Raw genomic sequence first — 19,024 nt, 5'->3', positions numbered from 1 at the left:
CCAAATAATATTCAGTAGGTTTGTTACAGATTATCATCAAGAGGAAATGATAAATCCTTGGATGTGGAAAACTGTTCTTTTTAAAATTTCTTTAATAATAATAATGCATTGGATTTATATAGCGCTTTTCAAGGCACCCAAAGCGCTTTACAATGACATTATTCATTCACTCTCACATTCACACACTGGTGGAGGCAAGCTACAGTTGTAGCCACAGCTGCCCTGGGGCAGACTGACAGAAGCGAGGCTGCCATATCGCGCCATCGGCCCCTCTGGCCAACACCAGTAGGCGGTAGGGTAAAGTGTCTTGCCCAAGGACACAACGACCAGGACAGAGAGGCCGGGGATCGAACCGGCGACCTTCCGGTTATAGGTGCCCTTCCCAACCCCCTGAGCCACGGTCGCCCCAAACATTACAAACATTGTGTGTGATTTAGGTTCCCTACGTCACTACAGCACTCAGAACGTCATCTATTTAGTTGTGGTAAATAACATTACAGCAAATGCAGCCGCCTAATTACAAGTCTTTGCTCGAGGGATTCTGCTATTGATGATCACCTGTAATACATAAATGTAATGGAATATGGTGGAGTGTAAATGGGAGATTAGTTATTAATTATTGATAAGTTATTGTTCGAGTTATATGGATTGTTTTGAACTGCCAGCTGATCGAGGCACTAATTGAAATCATACAAGAGCTCCAAGCTGTTATGGAGTGTCTGTTCTTTGATAACTTGATTTTTATGCCTTTTTTAATTTTTCAGTTTTAACCCGCCCCTCTGGGGTTCAAAGAAAATTGATCCGACTATTTTCTAGTTGCTTTAATTAGATCATTATCAACATAAAATGAGTTTCCTGCTCGACTTTCCATGTTTCCTGCAGGTCCTCCGTGCTCCTTCTTGCCCCTCTTCTGGCTGAAACCGACCCAGCCCCTCATCGCGTCTCCAGGCCCACTGGCTCAGCCGGAGCCCAGCGAACAGAAGGTCTTTGCAGCCACTTCCGATGGATGGCAGAGCATGTACCAGCCTTCCAGGTGCCAGGCTCCCACGTCCACATTCTGACGTCACCTGACCAATTCTACCAGGCAATGAAGGTCTGTCTCAGAGCATGTTAGGTGGTTCGACTACAAATGATTTATTTTAAAAATGAGAACAAAGCTGTAGTCTGTTCAATATGAAACTGGATAGACAGACACGTGTGTTGACTTTTCATACATATATCACTATGAAATTCCACAAGGTAACTAAGGGAGCATTATTATCACAGCAGACTCTTCTCTGTGTACTCTGCTGCAGTGTCCACATTGCAGGTGACAATGATTAATTGTTCAAACATGTTTTAGTTGATGCTGACGATAACTTGAGGAGGAAACTGGCATTCAGACATAATTTTTCTGGTAAAAACAATCTGGAAAAACAAGGTACTTTTTAAACACTAAAATAAAAACATGTTAATTACAGTCTTAAGAAGTTTATCAGATTCACGTGTTCCCATAATGTGGTTTAAGTTTCAGTTCAAAACACCTCACATTGTTCATTTTTTATTCTGGTTTTAACCCTCTGCAAATGGGTTCTTTTAGTTTCTGTAGTTTTAAATGTAGATGTTGACATCTTTCCTTCTGCTGCCGTGTGTAACAGGTTACAGTTTTGTTTTTTTTTTTCTTATTTGGGTAAAAGAGGTCTGAATCCTGGACGAGCCCCCAAATATGTTACAGTTTCTAAAACTGTAAAACTGCTACATTTCAAGGAATTTTTAGTAATAAAAAAATAAGATGGGAGATGCACTTCAGATTTAGGTTTTGTATTACTCATGTAACCTGCAGAAAAGGCATCAAATATATTAACATCAGAAAGGTTGACGTACTAGATGAGGCCTTGCTGATGCTGATCAGCTACAGCTGCCCCTGTTTTCCCCTAACTCCAGATGGATGAGTTATAAAATGGAACTCACTCGCCTCAGGGTTCTTATTAAGGGCGAAACCATCCAAAAAGAAAAGCGAACAAGAAGAGATTTTTGTGTAATTTAAAATGTACAAAATTACATGGTTTTTTTTGTTTTAAAAAAAAATGAATTTATATATGTTTTTGTACGTATGCTGTCCTTGATCATACCAACAAAATAACCATTTTTGTTAAAAGACAAATGACCGTACACTCGGCCTGTTTGGAATTGATTTTTGAATTGATCTGAACTTTTTCCCCATTTTGTTATCCAGCCTCAGCCTTTAAAAAGCTTTGGTGTAATTAAATCTAAAGTTAACATTAACTATATTACCAACAAAGGGTGCTGACATTAAAAAATAATGTCAGCCCCAGATCCAAAAACAAGTAATCTGTTGAATCTGGAGTTTCATATATCCGTGTTGAAGACTGGTCTTTGCTCTTGCTAGACCAGAATCCATTTAGGTATGCAGCCAGGGATGACCACAATAATTAGGATACACAGTGGTCCCTCTCTATAACGCGGTTCACCTTTCGCGGCCTCGCTGCTTCGCCAAACGGGTGCGGGTGCCTCTGGTTTCATTCCATAATACTGGACTTACTTTTCTACGAAGGTTTAAACTTTGAGTGCGTCTAAACAAGAGAGAAAAGTGTGAAAATGTTCATGCCTGTCTGAGAAAAGTGTATAAAGTGTGTAGTGAGAGGTTTTACAGCCCTAAAACATCTATATTAATTGTAAAAAATAAAGTTGGCTACTTCGCGGATTTCACCTATTTATTTTTAGAATGTAACTCACGCGATAAACGAGGGACCACTGTATACTGAACCATATTGTTTTTTCAGTGTTAAACGAAGGATTACATGCTGGAGAAAATGGTGCCATACAGTTATAGTGTGAGAAAGACGAGATATGTGAGTTGAGTTTTTTATTTCCGGCTGTAAGCAGGCTCTGTGCCCAGACTTTGTTTCCTTCTGGGAAGTTGAGACTCGTCCAGGAAGTATATTTCACACAAAAAATCCACATTTGCAGGCTTTGGGGCTGAAAAATGAAGCTAACATAGAAGTGCCAAAAGGCAGTTTCTGGGATTGGTTTCCAAAAGCAAACCGATCCCCACCAATTCTCATCTTAGAATATCCCGACTACAGCTGTAACTAAAACAAACGGTTTACAACCTGGTATCTTTTATAACTAATTTACCCATCCATAAACACTTGATTACTTTATTTTAAATAACTTGTTGTCACTTTACATTTTGTTAAGATTAAAGATTGTATTGCGAGGGAATTGTCAGCTTAATTAGGAACTGTCCACTGCGTTTGTGGTGTTGGTGCCTTTTTGAAGCATTTTAACATAATCGAAGATAGTAATATAGATTACTGCGCAGAGAAGTTTACTAACAGCACTTTCAAAGTCTGTACTTCAGTTTTAGTGAGTCAGATTCTGTTTTTGTACTTGTTACTTAGCACTGATTATCAGCTTTATGTATTTGTTATGTGTAACTATTCAGTTTATGGATCCCGTTTGCTTAAGCAAACAGCATTGGTGGCGGTTCTTGCACGTTAACTGATAACTTGGTACTCGTGTTCCAGATGCTCAGTTCCATCTTGTAAAAACAAACTCGGTGACAACCATAATGGTGAAGTTGTAGTTTCAAAACAGGATTTTACAAATCGATGGGTGACATCACAGTGGCTACAGTCTGTACTATATAGTATTTGGTAACATCCCAGTAAGTATAGTTTACTTTGCTCTTATTTGAGACAGTTTAGCGGGGGAACTGCTTTGGAGAAAATGTGCAATGATTTTGATAATAGTTGCAGATTTTTAACTTTTACAGACTATTATTTATCCGATGGTGGATGAAGAATGATAAATTTAAATGCATCAGTCTCTTAAATAATGAAATAAAATAACTGAAACACCTTTTAAAATGCTGAAATTTCTGTATTTCTGATAAGATAATCCTGAAAGAAAGTCTGACTTTTACATGGTCAGTGTAGTAAATAGATAAACCAAAACCGAAACACTGTGTGCAGAGTCACAGTGAGCACAACAAAATAAAGCTCAACTACTAAAAAATATGTTTAAAAAAATAATAATAATGAAATAACTACGCCACCACATTGAAGTCCTTTCATATTTCTTAGAACAAGGGGGCATTTAAAGCTTCAAAGAACAAAGACACATGATTTTCTTCCAAGTTACACGCCACCCATGTGACTTTGAGGCAGGATCCTCCCTTATGCAAATCCACAGTTAAACTTGAACAATAAGAGATCTGTTATATGCAAGAAATTGGAAGAATTTCTGTTTCATTTTATTACCACTTGGAGCTCAGATGCAATCATAGTGCTTCTATAAATATAAATGTATAATAGAAGGTTTAAAAACGGTGTGTGAAAGATAAAGCCTTTTAATGGTCAAGCGTGTCATATTTGCATAAGAAAAAACTATTGATGTTAAAAGGATGTTACCGGAATGTGTTGAATGGGTGTGATTTACAGTTATGTTGACTTTTCCTCATTGCTGGGAAGGTTTCACCTGAAAGTATTTTTAGATCGCCTCTGGCACAAAATCTACTCTTTCCGGTTTCGTCACTTACGGTCAGGAGACTGTTTTCATCACTTGTAGTTGAATGATCAAGTCGCAACGTTTGTGGCATGAGAAGCCAAAAGAAAGAGGAACTTTTGTGGTTGTCTAACTGGTATTTAAACAAGCAAGAAGATCTTGCTGCATTAAGGTGCATAAATATCTAAGGATTTTTTTTTGTTATTCACTAAGATGTGCGTGCTTTAAAGGGACACTTCCCACAAATTGTAAAACATCATTGTATTTCTTCCCTGGGTGTTATTAATAATCTCCACAGACAGTAAAAGGAATTTTGTTTTTAATTACAGTTTAGTCTACCTTTAAAAAAAAATCATAACTGTTTTAAAATCTGACATTAAAAATTTTTTTTTAAGCAAAACCAAATAAATGAAAATTTTTTGTGTTTTACAAAAATTAAAATGATTCATTTGAATTTTAGGGTATCACTCTGGGTTTGAGAAAATCACACTAAGCATTTATCTCTGTTTTTAAAAAAATCTTCTCATAACCCTTTTATATGGGAATCTAACTAGATGATAACTTGGATGAGAATTTTTTTTTTTTTTAGTTCTTTGAATGCCCTAAAAAAGTTATTCCCACTCAGGGAAAGCATAAATGATTTGTGACTCCTTATCTTATGTGATATGATTTATTTACTTTAACCAGGAGTTATAGAGCAGCATAATTACTCATTTCAGTCAGCGTGGTGGTGCAGCCCAGTTAGCCCTGTCGCCTCACGGCAGGTAGGAGTCTGTGTGGAGTTTGTATGTTCTCCGAGTGCCTTCTTGGGTTCTCACAGGTTTTCTGGCTTTCTCCTTCAGTGCAGAGAGATGCATATTAGGTTATTTGGTGCTTGGAGCTAGAAAAATGGTGGTAAAGGATAAGGAGTATAGCATTGTGTGAATGCATGGTTAAGTTAAAGTGCTCTGAGTGGTCAGTAAGACTAGAAGACTGCTGTATAAATGCTACTCCATTTCCATTTTGGGTTGTTTTTTTGGACAGCTGATGTTTAGAATCCTGATATTCTCACTGGTTTTGGTCTCTAACGGCCTCTGAGGAGGGAAATGTTGATCCTGTAGCTGTCTAGTGGCTCACTGTGTTCAGCAGGTACTCACTAAGTGTGTGAGTCTGCCATTTAGTGATGAACAGGTAGTTTATACACAGATGGATCCTTTGGTTTTTGAACAATGATACAGTTTTTGTAGTTTTTACCTCCGTACACCACCACAGCTGATTTTAAAAGAGACAGTCAAGATGAGATTCAAGCGTAGGCTTTCCTTCAAGGGTTTTTTTTTATTGTTTAGAAATTAAAGTAATTTTTCCCTCACAACATCTTCTCAAGTCAGTCAAGTTGTGGAGGTGGCATTCCACCATCAAGGTCCACAATCAAGAGATGTTTTGTGATTGTAAATACAAAGGGTTTACAAAAAAGATGCGCACCACTGATTGCATTCAAGAACAGGAAGCCCAGATTAGGCTTTACCAGAAATCATCAGAAGGAGCCTGCCCTGTTCTGGGAAAGACATCCTTTGGACAGATGAGGCCCAGATAAACTTATAGTAGAAAGATGAGAAGAGAAAAGTACGAAAGAAAAAGGTATTCATACTTTGCCATAGTCATGTTTCCAGTGACTTCCAGTAGAACCAGGTCACTAATATTTATTGATGATGTGGCTGCTGATAGAGGTACCAGGATGAATGAGGTGTATTGGGCTAAATTCTGTGCTCAAAAAGCAAAGAAATGTATATATATATGTGTGTGTGTGTATATATATGTGTGTGTGTGTGTGTGTGTGTGTGTGTGTGTGTGTGTGTGTGTATGTATGTATCTCTCTCTCTCTCTCTCTCTCTCTCTCTCTCTCTCTCTCTCTCTCTCTCTATCTATCTATCTATCTATCTATCTATCTATATAGATAGAGATATAGATATATATAGATATAGATATATTTTTGTGCCACTATTCTGAGCGCACGTAAAAAAAAAGTTGAGCCCGTCCCATCTCGATCAAGTGACGAGGACAACGATGTGACCGTTTCAGGAGTTGATAAAATATTTCTTAACACCCCGATAGCTTGATGAAGAACTCGAGTTTCTTCTCCCCCCTCCATGCTGTCAGACACTTGAAAGTGACCCACGCGTGCTTCTCAGCCAATCACAGCGGTACAGACACCCAGCCTTCCGTTTCCATTAAACTCCTTCCGTTTCCACTATACTCTTTCATTCACATACATTATTCTCTTGCATACATATAGTTTCTTCTGACATGTATGCATTCTCTTCTTACATACATATATTATTTGTGAGATTGAATGCATGTAAATGAGAGCAAAATGTAGGAATGCATAAATGAAAATGCATGTATGTTAGAGTGAAAATTTGTAAATATGTACATTAAAATACATGTATAAGAGAGCACAATATTGCAATGTGTGTGTTAAATATGTGTAAACGTGAGAATAAAAATATCTAAATATAAAAATTAAAATAAAACTATAAGAGTGAAAGTATATGTATGTGAAAGAAAAATATATGTGTGTGAGAGTGAAAGAATGAATTTTGGCTTGTACGGCCCCTCATATATATATATACATATACGTGTGTGTGTATGTATGTATGTATGTTGCACGTGCACATATATACATATATACACAATTGTGTATGTGTGTATATATATATACATACATACAATTACTGACACGTGTGTATACACACATACATACATGTATGTATATAATGTATGTATGTATGTATGTATGTATGTATGTATATGTATACACAATATATATATTTTTTTTAAATACACACACTTTGAGTGCTCTCAGTTAGAGTAGAAAGGTGCTTTATAAGTACCAGTCCATCAGCACTATAAATGATTTCATAATGTCACTAAAATGTAAAGCATGAAATTCCTTATATTTTCTTTTTTTTTTTCTTTTTTCTTTTTTTTAAAATTACTGACAGTTGGGAGATTTTTTTTTTTTTTTTTTTATAAACATAAACACTGTTTCCTTTCCTTATTTGTCGGTCCCATGATTGCACTACAACTGCTTTCTTTCCTTGTGCCCCAGGCCAGGTGCCTGCATGTGGCTACGGGAAATGTAACTCCTGTGAATAGGTTATCATTTCCTAGTATCAGCTCCCGCCCACATAGACTTACACTCACATTCACTGTTGGGATTCCTTATTTGTAATGTTTTTTTTTTCTCCTTTTACCGTAGGCTCGCATCAAGACTGCACAGAGGCGGGTGGTGATGGCCTCCCTCTATCTGGGAACCGGTCAGCTGGAGCAGGAGCTGGTGAGAAAAGTGGCATTTACGCAAGCATGTGCGTGTGTGTCTCAATGTTTTCACAACACTAGAGAATTTAGTTCTGGGCAGGTGAGAACAATACCATTACTGGCCAGAGATGCCAGAAAGTATGAGTCAGACTTCTCTTCCAGGACGCCCACTGCGTGGTTTGTTCAGAATGAAAATGTACTCCAGACCAAATACAAGGAATGACCCCAAAATGCAAGGGTTTATGGGTATAAGGAGACCAGCATTGGCATGTGACAGCCTGCTGTGCTTCATGCTTGAGAAGCCTAGCATAACAACATTAACCCAAAGCAAACCACAGTCTGGAATGATGCTCATATTCAGCTGTTTTTTCATGTTTTTTCAAACTGGTATAAGCAGCAGTGGAGAGGGTGGAATACAGCAAAAAGGCACAGACAAGCCAGCATGCTTAATTACAGTTAAAAGCATTGGGATCAGCTGTGAGTGCTGCCAAACTCTGTAACCTCACAGGATGATGGATTACTAGAAATGTGAGTCAATACGTTTTTATTTTCAAGCCTGGGTTTGCTTGAAATTGGACTCGATGAACTGAAGTGCATGCAGTGCAAAAATGTGAGTCTGTTCTTTGGTTTAGACAAAGGAATGCAAATATCAGGTGCAGTTTCAACGTAAAGCCTGGATACACCAACGCAACTCTGATCCCAGGCTCAGCACAGACTAGATGGTGTTCGGTCACGCCTGGAGAGCATATTTACTTAGGTTGTGATGCAGCCAATGGGAACAATCTGATAATTGAGGGCAAGGCATGTTTATCTTGAACGTGCTATATGCAAAAGTTATGCAGCGTGCTTATAGTTGTAGATTTTAGGCTAGAGTATTTTGTTTCATGCATTTGCACTTGCAGATAAGCTTTCCCGTGATTCCTTTGGTTTATAGGAGGCATTAAAGGGTCAAGCATTGGACAAAAGGATAGCAAACTAGTAAACATGGATATAAATAATACAGGGTCCCAGTTCAAAAAATGAAAAATGAACGAAACCTTTTCCAGAAATAAAAAATAAACCCTGGAAACTAAAGGAGCTGAAAAGGAAAAACATTAAAAATGAAATAAAAACTATAATAAATGTGGTCATAATGTCACATATTTGATTAAGGGTAAAAAAAAAATTATAATGATATTATTTAGATATCTACAAGAGAGCTAAAGAACATTGCAACAATGCTACCGGGCAAATAATTCTATAATTTTGGCTTTTGTGTGAGTTTATTTTTTTTGGCAACATTTTTAAAATCAGTTGGATGGAATCAGAATCAGAATATCTTTATTGTCACTGGAACAAGTACAACTAAATTAACTGCAGTCCCTGCGGTGTCAAAAAGAAAGAATGATAATAATAATAATGAGGTAGAACACAGTCATTCAGGTGGAGGTGGAGAGGGAGAGAGAGAGAGAGAGAGAGAGAGAGAATCTGTACCTGTACAAGGTTACAATAAAAACTAATTAGATATGGTTTGTAGTTTTGAGTACATGGCTGTCAAGTGTTCATCTTCCTGACGGCTTATCTATCATTGCATGCTGGGCGCTGGAGCCGATCCCAGCTGTCATAGAAAAAACGGGGTACGTCTTAGGCAGACGACAACCACACACACACAAGAAAAGAACATAGTGCCACACAGGCAGGTTAGAATCCAGAACCCTCTTACAGTGAGCCGACAATGCTAACAGCCGCTGTGCCGGTCTTCAGTATGATTCCCGCGCCACCAAACGTTACATTGTGCACAAAGCAGTCAGACAAGTACCGTTGGCCAAGCTGCCGAAACTCCCACATGGAGAAACATGATTCATCACTACAGAGAACTTTTTCCCAGTGGTTTGGTTGTGCTCAAGTAGCTTTAACCTACTAGTAAAATTAGCCCAGTATCCCCCCAGATCACATAGAATATGAATTAGTACAGTTTTACTGCAGAAAATCACATCTAGTGGTGAAGTCTAGTCTGTGAAGTAGAGCAACAGAAGCAAGCTTTATTACCCTGAATGATTTATGTTTTCTGATATTTCACAAGAGAAAACTTCAAAAAGTGGATTTTGGGTCACTGTGTATCACTATGAGGGATAGCTGGTTGGTCAACTCAACTTTTAACATATAAAAACTCCTTTTTTATTTTATTTCCTGGGCATGATTTCCTCTGTGAAAGAAGTCGATGTTAAAAATGCACATTTTTTGCACAAAGCTTAAGGAACTTTGAGGGCCTTTAACTCTGAAAAGTTTTCAAATCATAAAGATAACATTTTTCCAGGTGTTATTAAATGCAGTAAAGCTTCCAGGTTTTTAATTTCCTCATAGGACCCCCCCCCCCCCCCCCCTCCAGACGTCTCCCCAGAAAACGTATCTTTCTGCTGCTCCTCCTTTATCTGTCAGGCCGTGTTGCAAAACATGCACAAAACTTAAGCTTAACTTGAAAAGCATAAAAGGAGCAACATCTCCTCCATGGTGTGTGTCTGCAGGCATGGGCTAAGTGTGTCTGCTTAAGATTTACCACAATAGACGACTCCGTTTTTAAAAAAATCTACATTTAATAGTATCAGGAGTTTGAGGCAGTCTTGCAGAGAATGATAACAAAATGCTGGTACTCAGCTTCACAGAAATAAACCGTTTTTTCCTCAGAGCTCCCACTCATTGTCAGATTTACGCCTCAAGGAACTTCCAGAGCTGGAAGTGTTGGTGGTCCCTAAAGAGCTCTCTACTGGAAAGGCGAAATGTTTTACTGGCATGTAAACAGACACTGCGGGGTGACGCATTGTGAATGTATTTGGGCACCAGATGCACAATTTAGCAGAAGTAAAACAGCGCTTGTTTCATATCAGTAGGGATCCAAATACCAAGCAGGCCACAAAAAAGACTTTGCTCGCCACCAGTGGCGTCCTCTGTCGAGCAGCCGTTTCCTCTTTGTGTGCAGGGGTGAGTCATTTTTTCCCACGCTCAGTAAACGAACAATAAAACGGAGCTGATGTTTGATAAATACGGAGAATTAATCAATTGTCATTAACCCGTTTCCTTATATTGTGTCTCCATCTTGGAACTTTCACTAGAATTGACATTAAAAAAAGCATGAGAACACGGGGAGGGGAAAAAATAAGAGTTTTGAATGCCCTTCAAGAAGACTAGAAAACTATTCCAGAAGAATACTTAAAGAAATTAAAGGAAAGCTTGACTAATAGAGTTCAGATTGTTTTGAAGAATAAAGGTGGTCATACCAAATATTGTACAAACCTTTATTTATTTATTTATTTATTTATTTATTCATTTATTTTTGGCTTATATGCTTCCATGTATGTTTGAATGTTTCATTTTCATTTTGCACATTTCCCGTTATCCTAGAAAAAATATAGAGAAATAAATTTTAATCATTATGAATGATTAAACTCTTTTCTGTGCAGTTTTCTTACACTCACTCTAACCTGTCATGCCAGATGTCCGCCCCTCTCTGAGCTTGGTTGTGCTGGAGGTAGGGCTGTGCGATATGACCAAAATCTCATATCCCGATATAAGAATTCTATCGTCCGATAACGATATAAATCACAAAAATGTAACATTTTCTGTAAAATCTGTGAATCTCGGGCAGCTGTCTTGCGGGAAGTGTTTCCAGCTGCGTGTCATGTAGCTGGAGTCGAGTGTTTTAACCGATGCATGAAATTATACATTTTTAGACATAAATTGTAACGGCCGCCGTTTTCTTTGTGAGTATTTATTACACGGTGTGCTGCGGGGAAAAGCCTGTTCTAACGTTTTAGTCTAAGGGTTATTTTTTTAACACCTGGCGGATCTTTTTTACTTCTCATCTGTAAATAATCTGCTCTTTGATGTGATTCAGTTTATTTTGAAAAAACTCAACAGGATCTTGAGCTTTATTGTGAAAGGTTTATGTGGAACATAAACAAGCGGACACGCGATGCTGTTACCGTCCTTGTTGCTAACCACAACGCATAAAAACAGGCGCTTGTTCGTCTGTAGTGTGGTTATATTAAATATAACAGAAAGAGAGAACTTTAAGAAATTGAGAACTTTAAGAAATTAATATAGACACTACAATGACCGTCAGAACGATGAAAAAATATTGCCGTAAACAGTTTATTTTGCGACACCACAAAACAAACGATAGCGTAAAATGAAACGATAGATGTTTTTAAATCGTCATCCAATATATATCGTTATATCGATATATCGAACAGCCCTAGCTGGAGGTTTCTTCCTGTTAACAGGGAGTTTTTCCTTCCCACTCTCGCTAAGTGCTTGCTCATAGTGTGGGTTTCTTTTTTCTTTTTTGCACAGCAAAAGTGATCAGATTCACCTTCCAGTGTCCTCACTCTGTAAATAATCTGTCGTTATTGTGGCTGTATTTCCCTTTCTTTGTGGTAGCTGGTTTTTCCCATATCAAATACTGCACAGCGTGAGAGAGATAATGAGAGGTTACGCTGTTTTGAGCCACATTAAAGCTTCCCTCATTTCTTAACGTTGTTTAGATAAAAGTCAAACTCTCGATTAGTGCATGTCCTGTAGTGAACCAGGGAAAAAATAATGATGTGAAATGGCACATAACGAATGCCATTTTTTTTTTTCTGTGACTTTACAGTAGGTTAAAATATTTTCTGATGTTTCGAGAACGGCATAAAATGGCTGTTTTATATATTTAACTGGAAAATTTCCTTAACCTCCTAAGACCCAAACGCTTTCATGGCATGCATTTTTAATTTCTCTTTGCTATTTGGGCTGATTGGGACCTGATGAATGTAAAAACACCTTTTTACCTGATGTAGTTTCTGAGAAGAGGATATCACGCCCTTGTAGAGCAAAATTTAGTATTGTGGTCTAGACCAGCGGTCCCCAACCTTTTTTGCGCTACGGACCGGTTTATGCCCGACAACATTTTCACGGACCGGCCTTTAAGGTGTCGTGGATAAATACAACAAAATAAAACTGGTACCGGTACCGAAAAAAAGAAGATTTATTCATAACACACGTGAAAAGACCCAGGAAAACCGAGTTAACGATAAAAACGATAACAAAATAACGCTGAAAACCGATAAAAACCCTGAAAACCATACATTTCACACCTGAGCCTCAACTCTCGCGGCCCGGTACCGGTCCGAGGCCCGGGGGTTGGGGACCGCTGGTCTAGACAACCTAAAATGTGATGTCCTCATATGTGGACGCCAGGTCCTAGGAGGTTAAATTACAATCTTTCTCATGGGAGATCTGGGTAGAAAGGCACACCTTAAACACCTTATTTCATTTGGCAAACAGCTTCAAATCCAAAGATAATCCATTTACAATCAAAATGTGATTCAGTTTTATTTATATAGTGCCAAATCACAGCAACGGTCACCTCAAGGTGCTTTATATTGTACGGTAAAGACACTACAATAATACAGAGTAAACCCCAAGAATCGGACAGCCCCCTATGAGCAAGCACTTGGCAACAGTGGGAAGGAAAAACTCCCTTTTAACAGGAAGAAACCTGCAGCAAGACCGTCTGCTGTGATGGTTGGGGGTGAGGGGAGGGAAATGGGACAAGAGACACACTGTGGTGAACCTGTTTATTATCATCACATCCTCTCAGGGAGGACTTTCCCACAACTCGCGTAATTTGTGTGAATACAGCGGCAGATGGGAAGCTTGCAACATTCTGTAGATGTTGAGTTAGATGGAAATGAGCTTATTGCTCCTAATCCCACACTTTGAGGGTAGTAGCCCGAGGCTTCATCAGCGAATTACTGAAACACACATTACTCAATAACAAGACTCAAGAACAATTTTCTGTGCCTTACAGCATCTGTTCTAAAGGTGTGGGTCACACCACAACTTTTTGTGTTGTTTTTTTCTTAATTTTCAACACTTCTGTTGTAGTCAAAACTTTCCTGACAAATGTAGCAAGTGTTGGGAAATGCACACTCACTAAAGATTAGAAACTGTAAACCACCACTAAAAATGACAGTAATCAGGATCAACTACCGCATGCAACTGACAGATTGCAATCCCTAAGGAAGTCTGTTTTTCTTGTGCAGCCCTCGATCCCATGTTAAACTCTTTCTTGAAGGAATAAAATGCTAAATTGATGCAGAATTCTTTTAACTGTGGTTTGTTTGTGTGTGCTTTTTTTTTTTTTTTTAAAGGTAGACTGTATGGAGGAAGCCCTCCAACGTTCCGAGGACAACAGCCAGTCTCCAGACCTGAAAGTGTCCGTATTGCTTGACTACACGCGCGGATCACGAGGTTGTTAGCGGTTTCCCTGCTGTTGGTTAGTGCAGAACTCCTGCTTATCATTCTGATTGTATTTGTGTGACTTGTTTCACGTGCAGGAAAGATTAACTCAAGGACCATGCTGCTCCCTCTGCTGCAGCGCTTCACATCTCAGATGAGGGTATCGCTGTACCACACTCCAGATTTGAGGGGGCTGCTGCGGCTGCTGGTCCCCCAGCGCTTCAACGAGACCATCGGAGTCCAGCACATCAAAGTCTACCTGTTTGACGACAGCATCATCATCAGTGGGTATGTTTGTGCCAGTATGACCTTTTTCCACACTCCCTGTGTGTTTGTTTGAATTCAGAGTGAAGTTTAAAATAAAGTCATCCCACCTCCAGGCAACTGCCTGTTTTCACAAGCTGCAGGTGCTTACTGGAATAGCTTAAAAATGTTTTCAGTGCTTGTTTTGACGTGCAGTATTCGGGGAAAACGGAGCTCAGTGGGAGCTGCTCCACGGCCAGTGGGCACAGTGCTGCTGTGGTTTCCAGTCCATTTCTCTTCAGAACACAAAATGGCACGCTGACCTTAATCTTTGGCTTAGGGGGAAAGTAAGGAAAGGAGTTTAGCATAGACATATTCTGCCAAATGCATGAAAATATTACAGTTATTGAGTACTTTGATGGTACCCTCACAACTGTAATGCATTAGTGTGCAGGAGGAACAGGGAGAGCAAGGGGTCCTGATGCCCTTTGTTCTAAAAAATCCAGTGTCGTCCTCCATCATTGTAAACACAGCCGTATAATGTTAACTAATCTATTAATATGCAGGGCTGCAATACTTTGGAATTTTTTTACTATTATTTTTCTTTCCTTTAGTTTAGTTTTTCGTAGTAAGTAAAAACTAAATTAAAAAACGTAAGTAGGGGTTTTAACATGCATTTGGTGAGGTCAATAATAATATCAGAATCAGTCCTAGAGAGCATGCAGCACTTGCTGGGAGTTGACTCACAGTCATGACCTCCCAGTGTCTGCGCCAAAGCCTCCTCACACTAAATGTGTAACTACGGGCATATTTTAAAAGCAGACAATTTAATAAAAAAAAAAGTTTTTGTTTCAACTGAGTCATTTTTTTCACCTGGTTTACTTTTAGTTACCAACAGCAACCATGACTGCGTGCCAATTATGGCTGGAAAGCAATACGTGTTGGTTTGGCGCACTGCCTGTCAGTGCCTAACTACCTTCACTTAGGTCATTCCAGGAAAATTAAGTCAGTTACATACTTTAAACGGATAGAATAACAATAACTGAACTTTGTTTTTGTTTGTAAGACATCTCACACTGATCCTGTTAGTCATTCAAACATAAAAAAGGCCTCTAGCTCAATAGAGAGGCAACCGTTTTGTCTAAACATAATCACCGCAAAGAACAAATTTTAAATAGTATATTTAAGCACTTGGTTAATAGCAGTCTGTTTGCAAAAAAACTCAAACCCATAATTGCTCCAGTATTTTTTTTTTTTTTTTTAAGCTGAATCAAGGAAAAAGCCAAAGATAAACAGAGTGTGACAGGTACTGACTTTTAAGCTCGAACAAAACCATACAAACTGAATTGTTGCCTTATATATTATACCTCCATGTATGTTTCACTAAATCACTCTGCTGTTTTCCTATTAAAATATAAAGAAATGGGTGGCGTCCTAAAGCCTTTGCACAGTACTGTATGCACAGTACACTCATTTTTTTTTGTTAAGCACAAAAATGAATCATGTATGTGGGTTAACACAGATGTCTTAGCTTTATAATCTACTGCACCAGTTTAACGTTGGCTGAACAAGACAAGTCACTGCATATGACAGGGCTCCTTTTTAGCTACGTTTTGTTACAAAGCCTCATCTTTTGTCTGGGATGCACTCTGTCAGGATACGTTTGTAATGTAGTCATATTTCAGTACATGCAGATGCAGCTTACAGCTGTGAAATGGAGAATCAACATCGCTGGGACGTTGGAAACATAATATTAAGACAAACAAAGGATTTGCGAAGTGGTGTTCTTTACTTCCACCATGTAAAACATATTTACAGTTGCGACTGTTGCGTTTCGTTACCACGCAGGTGAATCTTGTGTTTCATGCTAATTAATCCAGAAGGTCTTTTTTTAAATAGTTGAAGTAAAACCTGCTGAATTCAGACACAAGTTTCTCGGTTCTTTAAAACAAGAATCCTTGCCCCTGAGCACGATGACCTTTGAAGATATTTCCTCTTAAATCCTGAGGAATGTTTCCAAGCCAAATTATTAGTCTCTGTTGACGAGTCTTGCCCAGAGGGCCTGTCTATTCTAAGCACCTTATATTGATGTGATATAAAATGTTTGGTCAGTTTCATATACTTGAACCCGCCCTTCCCCTAACTCCTGTCTGTCATGTGCGATCTTGTTCAGTGTACCTAAAGTTTTACTGGCAATGGGAAGATGTGGTTCCCATTTCACAATAACTATGCAGAAAATTTCAAATAAAAATATGGAGGATGTTGGCATTGCGCCAGTGCTGATGCATTAAAGAAGTTGTGACATGCTTTGTGTTCATTCTAACAAGCGGTCCGTTCATTTCCTCCTTGGCAGCAAAACACGTTCCACAAGACGCTCCCGGAGGTTAAGTTGGGCCCACGAAAAACTTTTACTCATGATTAACGACATGTCGGTCTGTCACAATTAATCCTGTGTTAATAACTCATAAAGCCGCACCGGTAATGTTGCATCCTTTAATCAGAACCGGGAGATGTTGTGTGTTGTGACTCAGCTCAAAACCGTTGGCTAAAAGCGTGGGTGGAGAGGGCTAAGATGGCTTCGTGATTGGCTGCTCCAAAGCCTGGTCCAGAATAATCGAGGATTATTTTCAATTGGGTATCATATGAAATGAATTGGATCCCCCGTTAAGGCTATATCTGCCACCACTTTTTTAAAAAGCTAAAGCTAAGAAAGGTATAAGCGGCTTTAGACGCTTTTGTCTCCGTGTCCTTTCGTGAGTACATGATAATTGATGTGTTGATTTCACTTGAATGGCACCACCCTTCCTCTTAAATAAACACAGTTTCAGAAAAATGTTCATATGACCAACGCATTATCTTCCTCATTCCTCCCTCTCTACTCTTACTTTTCCCGGATTTTGTGTTTCAGGGCCAACCTGAGCGACTCGTACTTCACCAACAGACAGGACCGGTACGTGCTGCTGGAGAACTGCAGGGAGGTCGCCGACTTCTTCTGCGACCTGGTGGAGGCCGTGGGAGACGTCTCCCTGCAGCTCCAGCCCGACGACTCGGTCACCATGCTCGAGGGCATGGTGCACCCGTACAAAGGTAGAAACCGAACACTCCTGTATCCCTGGCCTGTGCACGCAGACAGATGTTTACCCTCAGCATGTTTTGACAGCATGTGACACTCCATGCTCACTTGCCTGTTTTCAACTCCAGGAGTTTGCTAATGGAGCTTGAAAGCTTAGACAAGCCAGATGCAGGCCAGGGAGGAGAGCTCTGTGAGAGTACAGTGAGGAAGATGTAGAGCGAGCTCTTGCGGTTGGCTAGCCATGGAGCCGGATGTGAAACTGTCAGGGTTTTGTCCACACACACATGCACGCACACATATTTGTACAGTGTGTCCGTAACTGGAGCGCAGGCTGCCAGGATGTTAGTTTGAGGGATGAATGACATCATGTCTGCAGGACTGGACCGCCATGGAAACGAACACCAGGAATAGAGTTGTGATGTCACAGTGTTGCTGGAAGAAGATATGAAATGGGAACTGATACACACACATAATTAATTCACAAACACGCACGTGCACACGCGTGCACACAGACGCTGGAGAAATTCTAGTGAAAGACATTTGTGAAGATGACTGATGAGATTTGTTATTGATCGTAAGAATGGCGTTAAAAGAAAAAGTGCGTTTGTCTGCAGCCAGAAGGTGATAACTGATGATTTAAAGACTGTTTAAAGGCTCACGTCACCCATGTTGCTCACCTGTAGGGTCATCTGTCCTAACACAAGGATGAGCAACATGCATTTGGTGTTATCAGAGGAATGGTACAAACGGACCGTTCAAAAACCCCAAAATATGAGATGATGCTCAGGTGTTGGTTGCAGTGCATGCTTTTAGAGAGGAAGTGCAAAGCTTCAATGTTTGGACACGTTGTGTCATTTTGCTCTGTGAACTGGCCAAGGATGCACTCCTGCAGTGCAGTGAGGGGAGGGCGCTGCTCTTGTGGCGACCTGCAGCAGGTGTTTATTGGCGTTTTCTTTCTCTTTTTCTTTTTAACTTTGTTTTAACTCTGTTCTTAACCGTGGTTTTAACTTTTTGCCGAGATGGAGATCTTCTACACCTTAGTTTTATTGTTGTTGGCGATATTCACCTGGAGTCATTCACTCTCACTGACAATCACTTATACACGCGAGGAACTACTTGGATTACGGTGGTCCTGTTTGTCTATGTACGACTCTTCTAATGCTCGGACAGATGTGATTCTTGGTGAGGATTTATTTGCCCGGTCAGAGACTAATTTTGGAAAGCCCCGCCGCTTGAGAAAACGCGGAAAGAAAGGCGGCGTGCGTCAGCGTGTAAGAAAACTTCGGAGGAAGAATCGTGTTCCTCTCCCTTCTATGATTCTGGCCAATGTCCAATCTCTTTGGAACAAAACGGATGAATTACAAGGAAATGTGCTTCATCTACGGGAATACAGGGAGGCTTGTCTGATCGTGCTTACCGAGACATGGCTGACCGATATGGACAGTGACACTTCACTGCGAATCAGCGGCTTTGGGACCCCTGTCAGATTGGATCGGAACTGTGGAGTAACACGCAAATCTCACGGAGGAGGGGTATGTTTGTATATCAACCAGGGCTGGTGTAATAATTTTATTGTGCGGGAGCGGTTGTGTCTTCCTGACATCGAGCTCCTTTCAGTATCTGTCAGGCCTTTTTACTTACCGA

General features: G+C 39.6%; 1 protein-coding gene across 2 annotated transcripts in view; it reads left to right on the top strand.

Moving 5' to 3' along the window:
* The window catches only part of LOC116322717 (CDP-diacylglycerol--glycerol-3-phosphate 3-phosphatidyltransferase, mitochondrial), a 46,091-nt gene that overhangs the window by 11,500 nt on the left and 15,567 nt on the right, over positions 1-19,024 (top strand). For both annotated transcript variants that reach the window (XM_031742870.2, XM_039616192.1), the window contains exons 2-6: positions 883-1,093; positions 7,748-7,825; positions 13,977-14,076; positions 14,163-14,352; positions 17,216-17,394. In XM_031742870.2, the coding sequence (XP_031598730.1) occupies positions 883-1,093; positions 7,748-7,825; positions 13,977-14,076; positions 14,163-14,352; positions 17,216-17,394 (758 nt within the window). The remainder of the gene's footprint in view (positions 1-882; positions 1,094-7,747; positions 7,826-13,976; positions 14,077-14,162; positions 14,353-17,215; positions 17,395-19,024) is intronic.

The sequence above is a fragment of the Oreochromis aureus genome, linkage group 8, assembly GCF_013358895.1.
Source record: "Oreochromis aureus strain Israel breed Guangdong linkage group 8, ZZ_aureus, whole genome shotgun sequence".
Classification (NCBI taxonomy): Eukaryota; Metazoa; Chordata; class Actinopteri; order Cichliformes; family Cichlidae; genus Oreochromis; species Oreochromis aureus.
This window is presented reverse-complemented; position numbering and strand designations above follow the sequence as displayed.